Here is a 13,131-nt window from a genome sequence, read left to right on the forward strand (position 1 = left end):
AAGCATTTACCTTTATCCGATGCACAGCTCGTGAAGGGCTTACATATCCATACCATGTACTGTATAACTGGTGGGGGGCTTTTGATTGATCCTTAGTGAGTATGTTGATAAATATCATGTGAGGATTTGTATATGTTTGTACAAAAAACCAATAAACTACGTGTTAAAAAAAAATAAAAGCATTTACCTTACCTCACTGAATGTCTACCCATGAGGGTGATTATCCCTCTGTTCTTGGCTCTGATCTTGCAATTTACAAGGGCAGGGGTCTAACAAAAGAAGCACTAGGGGTTGCAACAAGCGAGCCAGGGTGACAACTGCTACCCTTGAAAATCTCTAATCGATGTGTATTCTCCCGTTTCCCCAAATCTCTGCTCTTCTTTCTATGCTGTGTACCTTCTTCTCGCTCCCCCTATGTCTCTTTCTGAGTTCTCTCACACCAGTCTCTCTTTATTACTACTCTTACTGCTGTTTCCTACTCTCTCGCTCTCTCTTTAAGCTTTCTGTATCACCCATCTCTCACCTATCACCCCATTCTCTCAGATATATCTTTTTCATGAGCCCATCCTCTCTGCTTCTCTTTCTAGATTCTCTTTGTCACACTTGCCTCTTTCTCTATTCCTTGCTATCTTAGCTGTGTCTGTCTCATTTTCTGCCTGTCACATCTCTCACTTGTTTTTCCCTCTATGCCGCTGTAGGCTTTTTTTTGCCTGTTGCTTCACCTGTCTGTGTGGTGTCTTCTCTTCCTCTCTTCAAGCCTCTCTACTGTCCCTGGTCATCTATTAACACTTATTTTCCCTCCCTCTCACCTGACAATGCACGAGAAAGTGAGAGGTATTTAGACACCTTTTTTGCCAGCCCTCTCAACTAGTAACAATAAATCGATTATGTTTCAATTGTTATTTTCGGTTTGAGGACATCCCTTCAAAACACACTGGAAAGGCAGCTCATAACAGGGTTTCCAGTTCAAAATGGTGGTAACATTTGTATTCATTGCAGTGTCAGTTTCACTGCTGAGTTTATTTTTGTCAGCTAAAGGTTCCCATTTGCTGCAGGATAAGAATGTTTAAAAAGGCTCACAAGAGCACTGTAACATTTGTTCCTGGCAGTGGCGGTTTCTTCATTTGGGCGTGGGGGTGTTGACTCGCCACCTCTGTTGCCCCTACACGCAGTGACCATTTAAAAGGGCCAAATCAAATGCCATATTACTATTTACTGCAGCCGCAGTGTTTTTTAAATGTCTGTCTCTCCGTGTCTGGGTAGGGCAGGGCGTGGTCAATCCTGCTGATTGGCAGTCAGAAGCTAAAGCCTAGTGCGCGTATCTGGTTGGACAGGTCTGTTCCTGTGTTCAATCATACATGCGTACTTAATGCTTCTGAACTGAACTGCTAACGAGACAACGGGGAAACTACGTACAGCTGCCGTAGTCTCCTTTGGAGCGCTGGGTTCCCCTGCTCACACCAATCCTTGCTTTGCTCTCATTCTCTTTACTAGGAAAAACAGCATGAGAGCAAGGCACAGATTGGCTGTTTTTAAAGCAGTGAGATCAGGCCCTGGCGACGTGACAATGAGGAAGCGCTCAGAAGGATGTGTGGTGATGAAGAGAGCAGTATGTGTCGTCTCCACGCTCAAATGAAGAAACTGGCTCTGGGTGAGTAGCTGTTTCATTTTTTTTAACATTGTATCATTATTTGAAGCAAACTGAATCTGTCTGCGGCAGCCTATAAAGATGGCAGAGAAGCAGGAAGTGTGGCAAATCTTTAATAAGATCGTGCCGGTACGCACATTCCTCGCCCGACCACTGTGCCCACATCACACCGAAGGCAGCAAGTTATGTTGGTGGCCTAAGAGAATGTATTTTGTTGCAGCCACTCTTTCGAAGCTGGCCATGATCTGGTAGAATTGCCCAGAGCATGTGGCATGAGAGCACCTTGCTATCCGTCTTTCCATTCAATCCTTAAAGTTTGCTTTAAGACTGAGAGTTAGACATGTTCCTTCTGTCTCTCTCGCATTAGCAACCCACTGCTCCCTTCGATTTCCGCAGTTCTTCTCCTACCACGGACACATCGAATAATGGTGCTGTGGCAATGGCACCATAGTCTTTTGTTATTTATTACTACTGGAAAAAGGGGGTGCTGGCAGCAAAGGGGACTATTTTGTATGTTTGCCCAAGAAACGCTTGCTAGGTCGCAGGCTCTTACATCCACAGTTTGTTCACTCCTTCTGCTGTACTTATTATCTCTCACCAATTCCTGCTGAGTTCAGTGCTTTATAGGAGTAAAAGAGTGCAGGGTCCAAACGTTCTTCTCAGTGCTGTCCAGAGCTCTGGTTGCTAAATAGCAAAGATGTCTAGTCTAGATTCATTCCCCCCCATGTCTCTTTCTCCCACAACCCTACCCTACTTGTCGCTGTATTTCCTTCTTGCAGGTGCTTTTTTTAAGTCCTACTTCCACCCTTTATCTTTTTTTAAATGTTGATCTATCTTCCCCGTCTTTTCCCCTTTCATGTTTTTATCACTCTTGCTCTGGGTTAAATTCTAATCATGAAAATATTTTCTCAGCACAAATTAATCACTGGCTTTCAATCTCTCCACCTGGTCTCCCTATTCAGTGGGCCCACATCACACCTTTTATGGCCTGCCACAGAGACAGCTTCTGCTGTTTTGCCAGTCCCATGTAAACGAAAGGAAATACAAAAAAATTCTCTAGACATTCCCATTTTGCCACTGCAGCATGGCGGAAAGGTTAGCCGATTTCAACCACTGGCTCTCTTGTCCTATAAGGAATGGCATTTACGTGATAGCAAGTGCACATCGCTTTAAAAGAACTGCACTTCATTGCAGATGGACCAATATTTTATTTTTTCAATTATTTTTCATTACTAATGCTTTTTTCCCATTCTTTATGGCATCTTAATTATTTAGTCATCCATGTGTGTCCTCAGGTTAGAGTAATTGAAAGCCAACAGTACCTTTTCTTTGTACGAAGAAGGATCATATTTTATTGTTTTTTGCCTTAGAAATAAAAATGGTTTCTCTACTGGTTTTAAGCATACCTACCTGCTAGGAAACATCCATACTGTTCTGTTATATGTGATGGCTAATTTAAAAATGTCATATTTTTATTACGACCATATGTCTATAAAATGTAGGTAGCAGCATCATTTATTTATTTTTCTTTATGAACACATATGAGTGCCACAAAAATAAATTGTAATTTAAATCCTTTCACCATATTGTCAAGGTGAGACATAGGTTTTGCCATGGCTTGTTTATCATTAAAGTCCTTTTTCGTCTCTCTCTCCATCTCAGCACTCCCTGTCTGCTATTTTTTAGGCAATGCTTGCAGTCCCTGTTTTTTCTTCAGAGCAGTTATTTGCCACCTGCTTTTTCAGTTTTATTCAACAATGCTTGCACTTTCGGCAGCCTTCTGCTCTCAAATGTAATTTTGCGCTCCATGATTCACTCCCATCACAACAGCAATTCTTGCATTCCCTGCTGTCTCTCCCTTCTTTGTAATCCCTGCTGTCTGTCTGGCAGTTTCTGCTCTCCCTTCTTACTCTCTCCCACTGACCTTCCTCAGCAGTTCCTGCTGTCCCTCTCCCTCTTCCCCAGCAGTCTTTGCTAGGGGTGTCTCTTCGGAGCAGAGCCTTCTGCATGTTTCAGTTCTTCCCTGAAGTCTCCATAGTAGTTATTCATAGTTTTCCTGAAGAATGTGAGATAGATTTGTCTTTAAGAATAAAGGAGCCTGTACCAGAGGTTGAAGACAATACTGACCCATCAGAGAAATACACATTAACCCTGGGCAAACTAATGTGTGAGGGTAAATATTCAGGAGTTTCTTCACTTGCCCGCAAAGGGGTGTGAACCCCAGTACACAAAAGCAGAGCCCCATGATATATACCACTTGCAGGTTTAGTCTTGCAGCAGTATGCAGCTGCGAGCAAAATCTTAAAGGAAGACTAAATCCATGCACAGACATCTTAACTGTCCTGCAACAGATACCAAGCCTTTCATACGTCATCAACTTTGTTTCAAGCTTCCTGTACTCTATTTGATGTCATAACTACACGTTCACAATTTCTTAACCTTCTTGCTCTCTCAAATTTGCTTGAAAATGCACCAATAGGGAGGAGCCTAGCGCGCATCCAAGATGGTCGCGTGAGCACAGGGCTCCCCGGACCCTTTCTGCTCCTCGGAATATATCCTGAGACTATCCTGATTTGGTTTATGGAATCTGGGAGATGAAGACCAGCTGATCTTATATCTCTTTTTAAAACTCTAATCGGACCTGGGAATCCTGAGTTGTCGTCGCCGGAACTTTTGGGACCCACCCGACGGAGGTGGCCGGGGTGAAGGTGACCCGTGGGGCCGGGCTGCAATTGAACAACAGCGGCCTCAGCGCGGTGCCAGTTGCCGATTCAGCACTTTCGGTTTCGGTTTTGGCCTTCAGGAGATCAGCTGGCGTGCGCGCTCAAGGTGGCGAGGTGCCTCCTGGGCCTCTGCCCGAGGCTTGCTTCCATCTGCTACTGGTGGGCCTAACGCCTCCGACCCCTACACCGACAGTTTGTGGTCCTTTTGCTGCGCCCGCACACCTCTTGATCGGAGGTCCCATTGAGAGACTGCGCTCACATGGCGGGCAAAGGGGGTCCGGAGGGGCGCAAGACCAAGGCTTCTCTGCGCGGGGGGGCGGTCCAGAGCAACAACATGGACCGCTACACCCAGGGCAGGGGGTCCCCTGGCGCTGCTGGCCTCTCCCCGGATGCTGCAGGGGGAGGCACGACCGTCTCTGCGGAACCTTCCCTGCAGGACATTATGGGCGCCATCGAGGGCATCAGGGAAACCATCGCGACGCAATATGAGGCCCTGGCCCGTAAGATCGACACTGTCGCGATCGATGTCACCCTGATTCGGGCCGACCTCTCCAAAACCAACGAGAGGGTCCAGGCCCTTGCTACACGGACCTCCACCCTGGGTGCGGAGGTGTCGGATCTGCGGGCCGCGCTTGGGGACATTAGAGTGGTCAACGACCATATGGCCCGGCGGCTTGAGGACTTCGAGGGACGGGCCCGACGCAACAACATCCGCATCATTGGTGTACCGGAGTCCTCCGACAGCCGCCCGGTGGACCTCGTGGTCGAGGAACTTATCATGCAACAGCTGTCCCCGGCTGGCCTAAGCAAATTCTTCGCCGTGGAGCGGGCCCATCGAGTGCCGGGCGGCCGGCCTCGGCCGGGGGCCCCCCCGAGGCCTATCGTGGCTAAACTGTTCCACTACAGGGACCGCGACGCTATTCTGCAGGCTTCACGGACCCGTGGCCCGGTCCGATACGAGAACTCGACCATCAATTTTTATCCGGACTTCACGCAACTGGTCCAGAAACAGCGGATGGGATTCCAAGGGGTGAAGCGCCGTCTCCGCGAGCTAGGCCTGAAGTATTCGATGATCTACCCGGCGAAACTACGAGTGGAGCAGGGAGAGCGGACAGCCTTTTTTGACTCTCCTGTGGCCGCAAGTGACTGGCTGGACTCGCTGCCGGACGGGGGTGGCCGGCCCGGGCCCTCTGGGGGCACCGCAGGTGACGGGTCCCCTTAGACTGACATTTGGTCCTTGCTTTTGCGGTTTTGCACTGTACAGTTGGGTCTTACTTCTTTTGCATACTGTGTCTTACCAGGACCCGTGAGGGGTGCGGGCGGGTTCGGGTCCCTTTCCTCCTCCGGGGTCTTTTTGTAGAATGGGGTTAGTGTGGCGACAGGCACACTGCAAGTTGGGGGGGGTCTTTGGCCCGCAGGGGTGCAGGGTGGGGGGAGTTGGACTTGGGGTGGGGTTGGGGGGGAAGAGGGGTTGTTTTGTTGTGTGTTTTTTGTTTACAGGGCGAGGTATTGATTTTTGTCCATATTTGGGAACTGTGCGGCGGGCTGGGGGCCTCTTGATCTATTGGAGGGGATGGGGGGAGACGGGTTGAGGCTTATGTCATGGAACGTCAATGGGTTGGGGGACCGTATTAAGCGGGGTGTTGTACTGCAATATTTGCGTCGTTTGACTCCTGATGTGGTGTTTCTCCAGGAGACGCATTTGGTCGGCAATGTCTGCCATGCGATGAACAGGGGGGGATACCGCCTCGTAGCCCATTCTGGTTTCACAACTGGCTCCAGGGGGGTGGGCATTCTCCTGCGAACCTCCCTTCCGGTGGAGATCACGAGGATAGTCTCGGATGACAGAGGGCGCTATGTGTGTTTGAGTGGGAGGTGGGAGGGGCAGCCCCTTACCCTGGTTTCAGTCTACGTCCCCCCGGGCCTCCAGAACTCCACCTTTATTGACTTGGGTCGAATGCTGCTTGACCTTCCGGACGGCCTCCTGCTCATGGGCGGGGACTTTAATTCTGTGGTTTCGGGTGAACTGGATCGTCACCCACCAAGGACCCTCCCCGCTGCCCAGTCATGGCTGGGTGGGATGTTGGAGACCTTCGGCTTGGTGGATAGTTGGAGACTAATGCATCCGACCCAGTGTCAGTTCACCTTTCATTCGGGGGCGCATGGGAGTCTCTCCAGGTTAGACTACTTCCTTATGCCCGCGGCGCAGACTGGTCGGATTCGAGAGGTCAGACACCTGGCGCGTGGTATCTCCGACCATTCTCCGCTGTGGCTTCTCTTTGACACCGGGTCGCGGTCCGCAGGGCGGATAGCTCCCATTAACCCCTGGTACTTGCGGGACCCTGTGACTCGTGACAGCCTGGTTAAGGCCATGGACCAATACTTCAGTGAAAACGAGGGGTCGGTGTCGTCTGCGTTGTCCCTTTGGGAAGCCTTTAAAACTGTGATACGCGGACACGCCCTCGCCCAAATAGTGGTGGCCAAGAAGGTTAGGAGCGAGGCGGTGGTGAAGCTGGAGACTGACATCTCGGGGCTGGAGTCGGCCTTGGAGGCGAATGTTACTCCGGACGGGCTACATGCCCTTAGCCTGAAACAGTTCGAATATAGGTCCCTGGTCACTGACGCGGCCAAAACTATGTATAGGGAGCAGCAGGGCCGATTGTATGACGCGGGGGACAAGGCGGGAAAGTTGATTGCGTGGCTGGACAAAAAGGAGAGAGTGAATCGTGTGGTCCCCGAGTTGCGTGCTGCGGATGGTGTGTGTGTGACTGAGCCGGATGAGATTGTGGAATGTTTCGCTGACCACCTCCGGGCGGTGTACTCCCCGGTGACTGACAGGGATGAGGATGACTCTCGCCTCCTACTGAGAGATATTGCTCTGCCCGGCCTGTCCGTTGAGGACCGGGAGCGGCTGGACGCCCCCTTGTCGTCGGATGAAATAGCGACCGCGATTCGTTCCCTTCGCTCGGGCAAGGCTATGGGTCCTAACGGACTGCCCATTGAACTATACAAATTGCGCCCTGATAAGCTTGCGCCCTTCCTCAGCCGCATGTTCCGCGACTCTCTTGCGGCGGGTTCCCTTCCGGCCGACCAGCGCTTGGCCACTATAGTCGTTATCCCCAAGGAGGGCAAGCCGCGAGACCGCTGTACTTCTTACCGGCCTATTTCACTGCTCAATGCGGAGCCTAAAATCCTGGCGAAAGTCCTGGCCAATCGATTGTTGAGTGTCGTGTGCGACCTTATTCATCCGGACCAATGCGGCTTTATCCCGCACCGCAACACCGCTCTTAACTTGCGGCGTCTTCACGGTGCCCTTGCCAGGGCGGAGTTCCTCTCCGAACCGGCCGTGCTGGTTTCTTTGGATGCCACGATGGCCTTTGACACTATTGAGTGGCCATTCCTCTGGGCCGTCTTGGATAAATTCGGCTTTGGAGGGGGATTTATTGGCTGGGTGAGGCTCCTTTACACGGGACCCATGGCTCAAGTGGTGGTGAATGGGCGGGTCTCTCGGCCCTTTGCCCTCGGCAGGGGCACGAGGCAGGGGTGCCCGTTGTCCCCGTTGCTTTTTGCTCTCGCCCTGGAGCCACTCGCTGCCTGGCTCCGTTGGGAGCCCTCGCTTAGAGGGATCCGGTGGGGCCCGGGCTTTGAAGATCGGGTCTCGCTGCATGCGGACGACATTCTCCTGTATCTCACCTCACCACGGCAGTCGCTCAACGTCCTCTTTGACGTTCTGACCTCCTTTGGGAACAATTCGGGTCTCACGATCAATTGGTCTAAATCCTGCGTTTATCCCATCTCTGGTGGTCCTCCTCTCCTGCCGCCTCGGCTCCCGATTCAAATATCTCTGAGCGGCTTTAAGTACCTGGGGATATACGTTTCGCTGGACCCGGCGGCTCGCTATGAGCAGAATCTCCTGCGTCCACTTCGGCGACTGCGGGAGGACACGGCCCGGTGGTGCAGGCTGCCCCTGTCCCCGCTGGGTCGGGCCGCGCTGTTCAAAATGATGTCCCTTCCCAGGTTCCTCTATGCACTCCAGAACTCCTTCGACGTTATCCCAGTGGCCTACTTTCGGGAGGTGGAGAGCCTGCAGAGGAGACTGGTGTGGGACGGGCGGGCGCGTATTGCTCTTGCCAAGCTCACTCTCCCCTGGTATGACGGGGGCATCGCGCTTCCTGACATTCGCAGGTACTATTGGGCCTCGCAGCTATCTGCCATTAACCACGCCACGTATGCGCCCGGCTTGAATCCGGCGTATGAGATGGACAAGTTCCTGCTTCCCGGCGGGAACTACAACAGGGCACTTTATTCCCGCCTGGCTGGCCGGACCCTTACGGGTCCTACTAAGATTGCTGTGCGGACCTGGAGGGCTGCCACTGCGGCCATGGGCTGGAGTGAGCGATTAACATGTGCTACTCCCTTGTTTGCCTCCGACCGCCTGGGCAGCTTGTGGACCACGAAGGGGTTTGACCAGTGGGACACGATTGGTATCAGCAAAGTGGGAGACCTGTGGCACAAGGGCGCGGTCAAGACTTTCGCGGTGCTCCAGGCAGAATACGAGCTGACCGACAGGGAGTTCTTCCGCTACGCCCAGGTTCGACACGCCCTGCTCTCGGTCTTCGGGGAGGGGACCAAGATCCCTGTTTCCTCGCCCCTCGAGGACCGCATACTTGACGGACATGTCCCTGATAGTACTATTTCTTTAATTTATAAAAAATTAATTAATCACCGGGCGGACCTTTTTGTGCGCCTTCGGGAGGCTTGGACTGGGGATGGGGTGGAATTGGACGACGAAGATTGGCAGTCTGCACTGTCGTCCCCCAAGGAGGTTGCCATTCCGGCTCGTCTCCGGTTGGTACAGCTCAAGATTCTCCACCGGGTGTATGTGACGGGTCCGCGCTTGGTCTCGATGGGATTTTCCGACGACGGGCTCTGTAAGCGAGGCTGTGGGCTCAGCGCCACCTTTCTTCATATCCTTTGGGAGTGCCGCGAGGTGGCGGACTACTGGCGCCGGGTCCACACGGTTATGGGACAGGTCACTGGGGTTGTGCTGCTGCCGGAGGTGCGTCGCTGTGTCCTGAATGTGTGGGAGCCCAATGACTACAGCGCGGCTCAGACTCGGTGGGCGGCCCTAGGGAACATGATTGCCAAGAGGGACATAGCGCAACTTTGGGGCGCTCAACGGCCGCCCACCGTGTCAGTATGGAAGGAGAATATGGACTGGTGTATGTTTAGGGAGAAGACAGTGTATGTGGCCCGTGGCAAGCCGGGGGCATGGGGTAGAATTTGGGGGCAATGGAACGCGTATCGCGGAGGCATCTGTACGCCCCCCCTGGTAGACACTGATATCGCCATGTCCCCCTGACCCTTGATGGCTCCTGGCGCCTTTTGGAACAACTACATATGGACGTTCATCTCCCTTGACCCCCTCCCCCCCCCCTCCGTCCCCGGCCTCCCGGTACTCCTCTCTTTAGCGGATTGCTCAATTGTCCTGACTGGAGTTTCCCGGGGGGAGCCTGATCCGCACTGGTTTCCCTCATAACTCGCCTTTTGTTTTTTATTGTGTTTCTTTTTGTTTTTGTGATTGTTGGACTTACGCTTCCTGTTCCTCGAGAACTATCTGGAGCCACTGCGGGGCAGCGCCCTGGGAACTGATTGTAGCCTTGATATGTGTAGATTTCCTTCTGTACCTAGCGGCCGGCCCGGGTGGTTGTAGGCCCGTACTTGTAACCGAATTATTGTTCAATAAAAACTTTTTCAAAAAAAAAAAAAAAAAAAAAAAAAAGAAAATGCACCAATAGCCCCCATCTTTTTTTCAAAATGTTCTGTGAGGGAGTGGCGGGGCAAGACCCCTCCCAAATCCTCCGTATGACAGTCAGGCTCGCTTGCTACGCTCACTCGCCACCAGGTACTTGTCCACAACATTTACGCCTCACCACTTTCAAATACCACCAGCTGCCACTGGTTCCTGGCAATGCTTTAACAACCTCTAATGCCAGGGGTTGCAATGCCTGTGCAAGGGCTGCAGGGCACAATTCAGGGGTCCCAGGCGCGACCCCTGGCGGCCCCTAAATGACGTCCATGGCTGCCACCCCATGATTTGCTCTCTCACACCAACCCTTAGAGCTTGTTATCTACTCCAGCTCAGCCCCTTCAAGTATCAACACCCCCTGTGGTGGTCGTGCAAATAGTGACCCAGGGTGCAATGGCCATGTGTGCCCTCTTTCTGCACCCTCAGAAACATTTGTTGCACAGAAAGGGCGGCAGATGCATGTGTAGCATGTTCTGTGATATAGATTGCACTGATCTTACATGTGCACCAGTGCAACCTCAAGAGGGTCTCCACTTATTTGTATGGGAACCTGACCCCATGCACATGAGGGAACAAATGTCCTCTAGACCTGCACCATATTATATATGAGGGCACAGAGGTAAAAGCGGCGCACTGACTGTGCGACACATATGAGGTGGTGCCCGGTCACTGCATCCCATAAGGATGCCCTTTGGAAGGGAAACAACTTTTACATCGCGGTCATTAGACTGCGATGACTTTTCAACATGGTTGTTACAACGACCATGTTGTTACAACACAATGCCATGTCATCTACTCGAGCGGCAGCTTTCTCAACGCGGACTGGTAGTTTCTCATCGCGAGCGGTCACGAGCATACGCGACCAGTCGCAATGAGAAACCTGACCTCCTTGCGTTGAGAGGCTCGCCGGGAGGTTAATTTTCCACGCACGCGATCGGCAACTTGATGTTGCTGATCGCGAACGAGGAAAAAGTCTCGCCGGGATGTCACATGCAATTCGCGTAGTGCGAAATAGCGCAAACTTCGCAAACTACGCGAGCGTAGCGCGTTGCCCAGGCTTAGAAAAAACATGCGGGAACACCGATTCCCATATGTTATTTCATAAAAACATATGAAATAATGAGATTATGGAGTACTCGTAACCATGAACTGAATTATCTGAAGGTGCTTGAATACACATTGTTATTATCACTAACTCAATAATTTTCCGATTACCGAGAATGTTGACATCAACCTATATACACATATATGCATGTTTGTATATGCAATTATGCATCAAAACTGCAAAATGTTATATTATGCAATATTGCCCAGTAGAAGGAAAGAAGGAATTGTTGCTTACATTTGTAAAAATGAGCCTAGTGCATAAAGAGAATGCCTTGATACTGTCTTCTATAAACTTGTTTGGAAAGCTCTCCCGTGATATTGCTTTTCCCCATGTAAATGCTTGTTTTCATTTACCATAGCTATATTTAGGTTATTTATTGTATGGGTTGCAAAAAGTGAATACATATAAGGAAAGAAAACCACCCTTTAGATTGAATTTAATATATTTGTTTTTAGTTTCTTTAATTGCGTTGTACGTGTTGGTATAAATCGTAATTAAAAAATAATTCACATTTGAGGGCATGCTAAAAAGTGGTAACTTTACAGCTGTTGCTAATAGTAATAACGCCTCAGGTGTAGGCAAGCAGAAAATTAGGTAATCTATAAATTGTATCTTTAGCACCAGCTATAGGCAGGGGTTGGAGTTTGTACCACCGATTGTAATGCAATCAGCCGGTAGTAAGTTAGCATACTGCCACGTTAAATACTAATTTACCACCAGTGTTATTTCTTTCGGAATAACGTCAGGAGTTATTATAGTACATGGGGGATTTGGGGAAACAAACAAACCCCTTTTTTTCAGAATGCTTTGAGCTAGTTTTGCTTCCATGCCGACCCTTAAATTCCACCTTATTCAAATGGAAGAAAGACCTTGACTTGAGGGCTCTGTTCAGCTATATTTCTGGGCAAAAAGCAGCGACAGTAAATAAATAAAGTAAAACGACTGGCTGAGACGCCAGTGATTCAGAGAGGGAGACCTTTTCTTTCGTCATGTCCAGCAGTCCGACGGAGTACCGTTCACAGTTCAAATATATGCGGACAGTGTATAGCGCCTTGTGGAACTGCCGCTCGATGTCAGTGAGCTCCTCGAACACTTTGTTCGCACACCAGAGAAGGATCTTTAAAAGAAAACAAAACAGTACAGCAGTCAAAATTTTGCAACCAACACATATACCGTTTATTCAGGCTATTTTAATTCTCGGTAAAATACCACGTTTATTAAAACAGTGACTAAAGGCTCGAAAACGTCGCGGAAAAATATCAAAGCAATAGAGACTGTTCAATAACATGTTTATTAGATTTTCTGAGTTGCAGATAATACATGTTGTTGGCATATGACTATAATGTGCTTCTCGTTGTCGGAAATCACCTCAGGCAGATCCTTTCAATGCATTATTGCACACAACGGCTGGTGAAACACCCCTCAACACAACGACTTTCAGATTAAGGGGACCCCATTTCATAAAATCCGATTAAGATGCACGTCAGGTCTAAGCAATACGGTACCAATTCAACGGCCTCTCTCAAATACATAGAAAATGGCTGCTTTTGGGTGGTGGGTGTACTGCATGACAGCCGTTTAAGATACCTACAGCCTCCATGTCAAATATGTAATTTTAGTGGATGGTCAGAAAGAGGCAGCCAAAGAGCATCACAGTTTGTCTATATTTTTCCCGAAAAGACCATGCACTGAACAACAGCAGAGGAATAGCAAATCACCCAAAGGCCTTGAAAGTGACCAAACAGACCCCTGTGTTTCAAAATTCAAACAGCGTAAACAAAATATCAACCATGACTGTCATCATGTTTTTCAACTGTGCTTTACCACCTTTCAGCAGTTTTAC

The 13,131-nt window shown here is 50.1% G+C and overlaps 1 protein-coding gene across 2 annotated transcripts in view; it reads right to left on the bottom strand.

The window, feature by feature from the left end:
• The window catches only part of PDE6C (phosphodiesterase 6C), a 294,405-nt gene that overhangs the window by 202,220 nt on the left and 79,054 nt on the right, over positions 1–13,131 (bottom strand). For both annotated transcript variants that reach the window (XM_085614976.1, XM_085614975.1), the window contains exon 4: positions 12,265–12,405. In XM_085614976.1, the coding sequence (XP_085471102.1) occupies positions 12,265–12,405 (141 nt within the window). The remainder of the gene's footprint in view (positions 1–12,264; positions 12,406–13,131) is intronic.

Source organism: Triturus cristatus, chromosome 1_2 (assembly GCF_964204655.1).
Source record: "Triturus cristatus chromosome 1_2, aTriCri1.1, whole genome shotgun sequence".
Classification (NCBI taxonomy): Eukaryota; Metazoa; Chordata; class Amphibia; order Caudata; family Salamandridae; genus Triturus; species Triturus cristatus.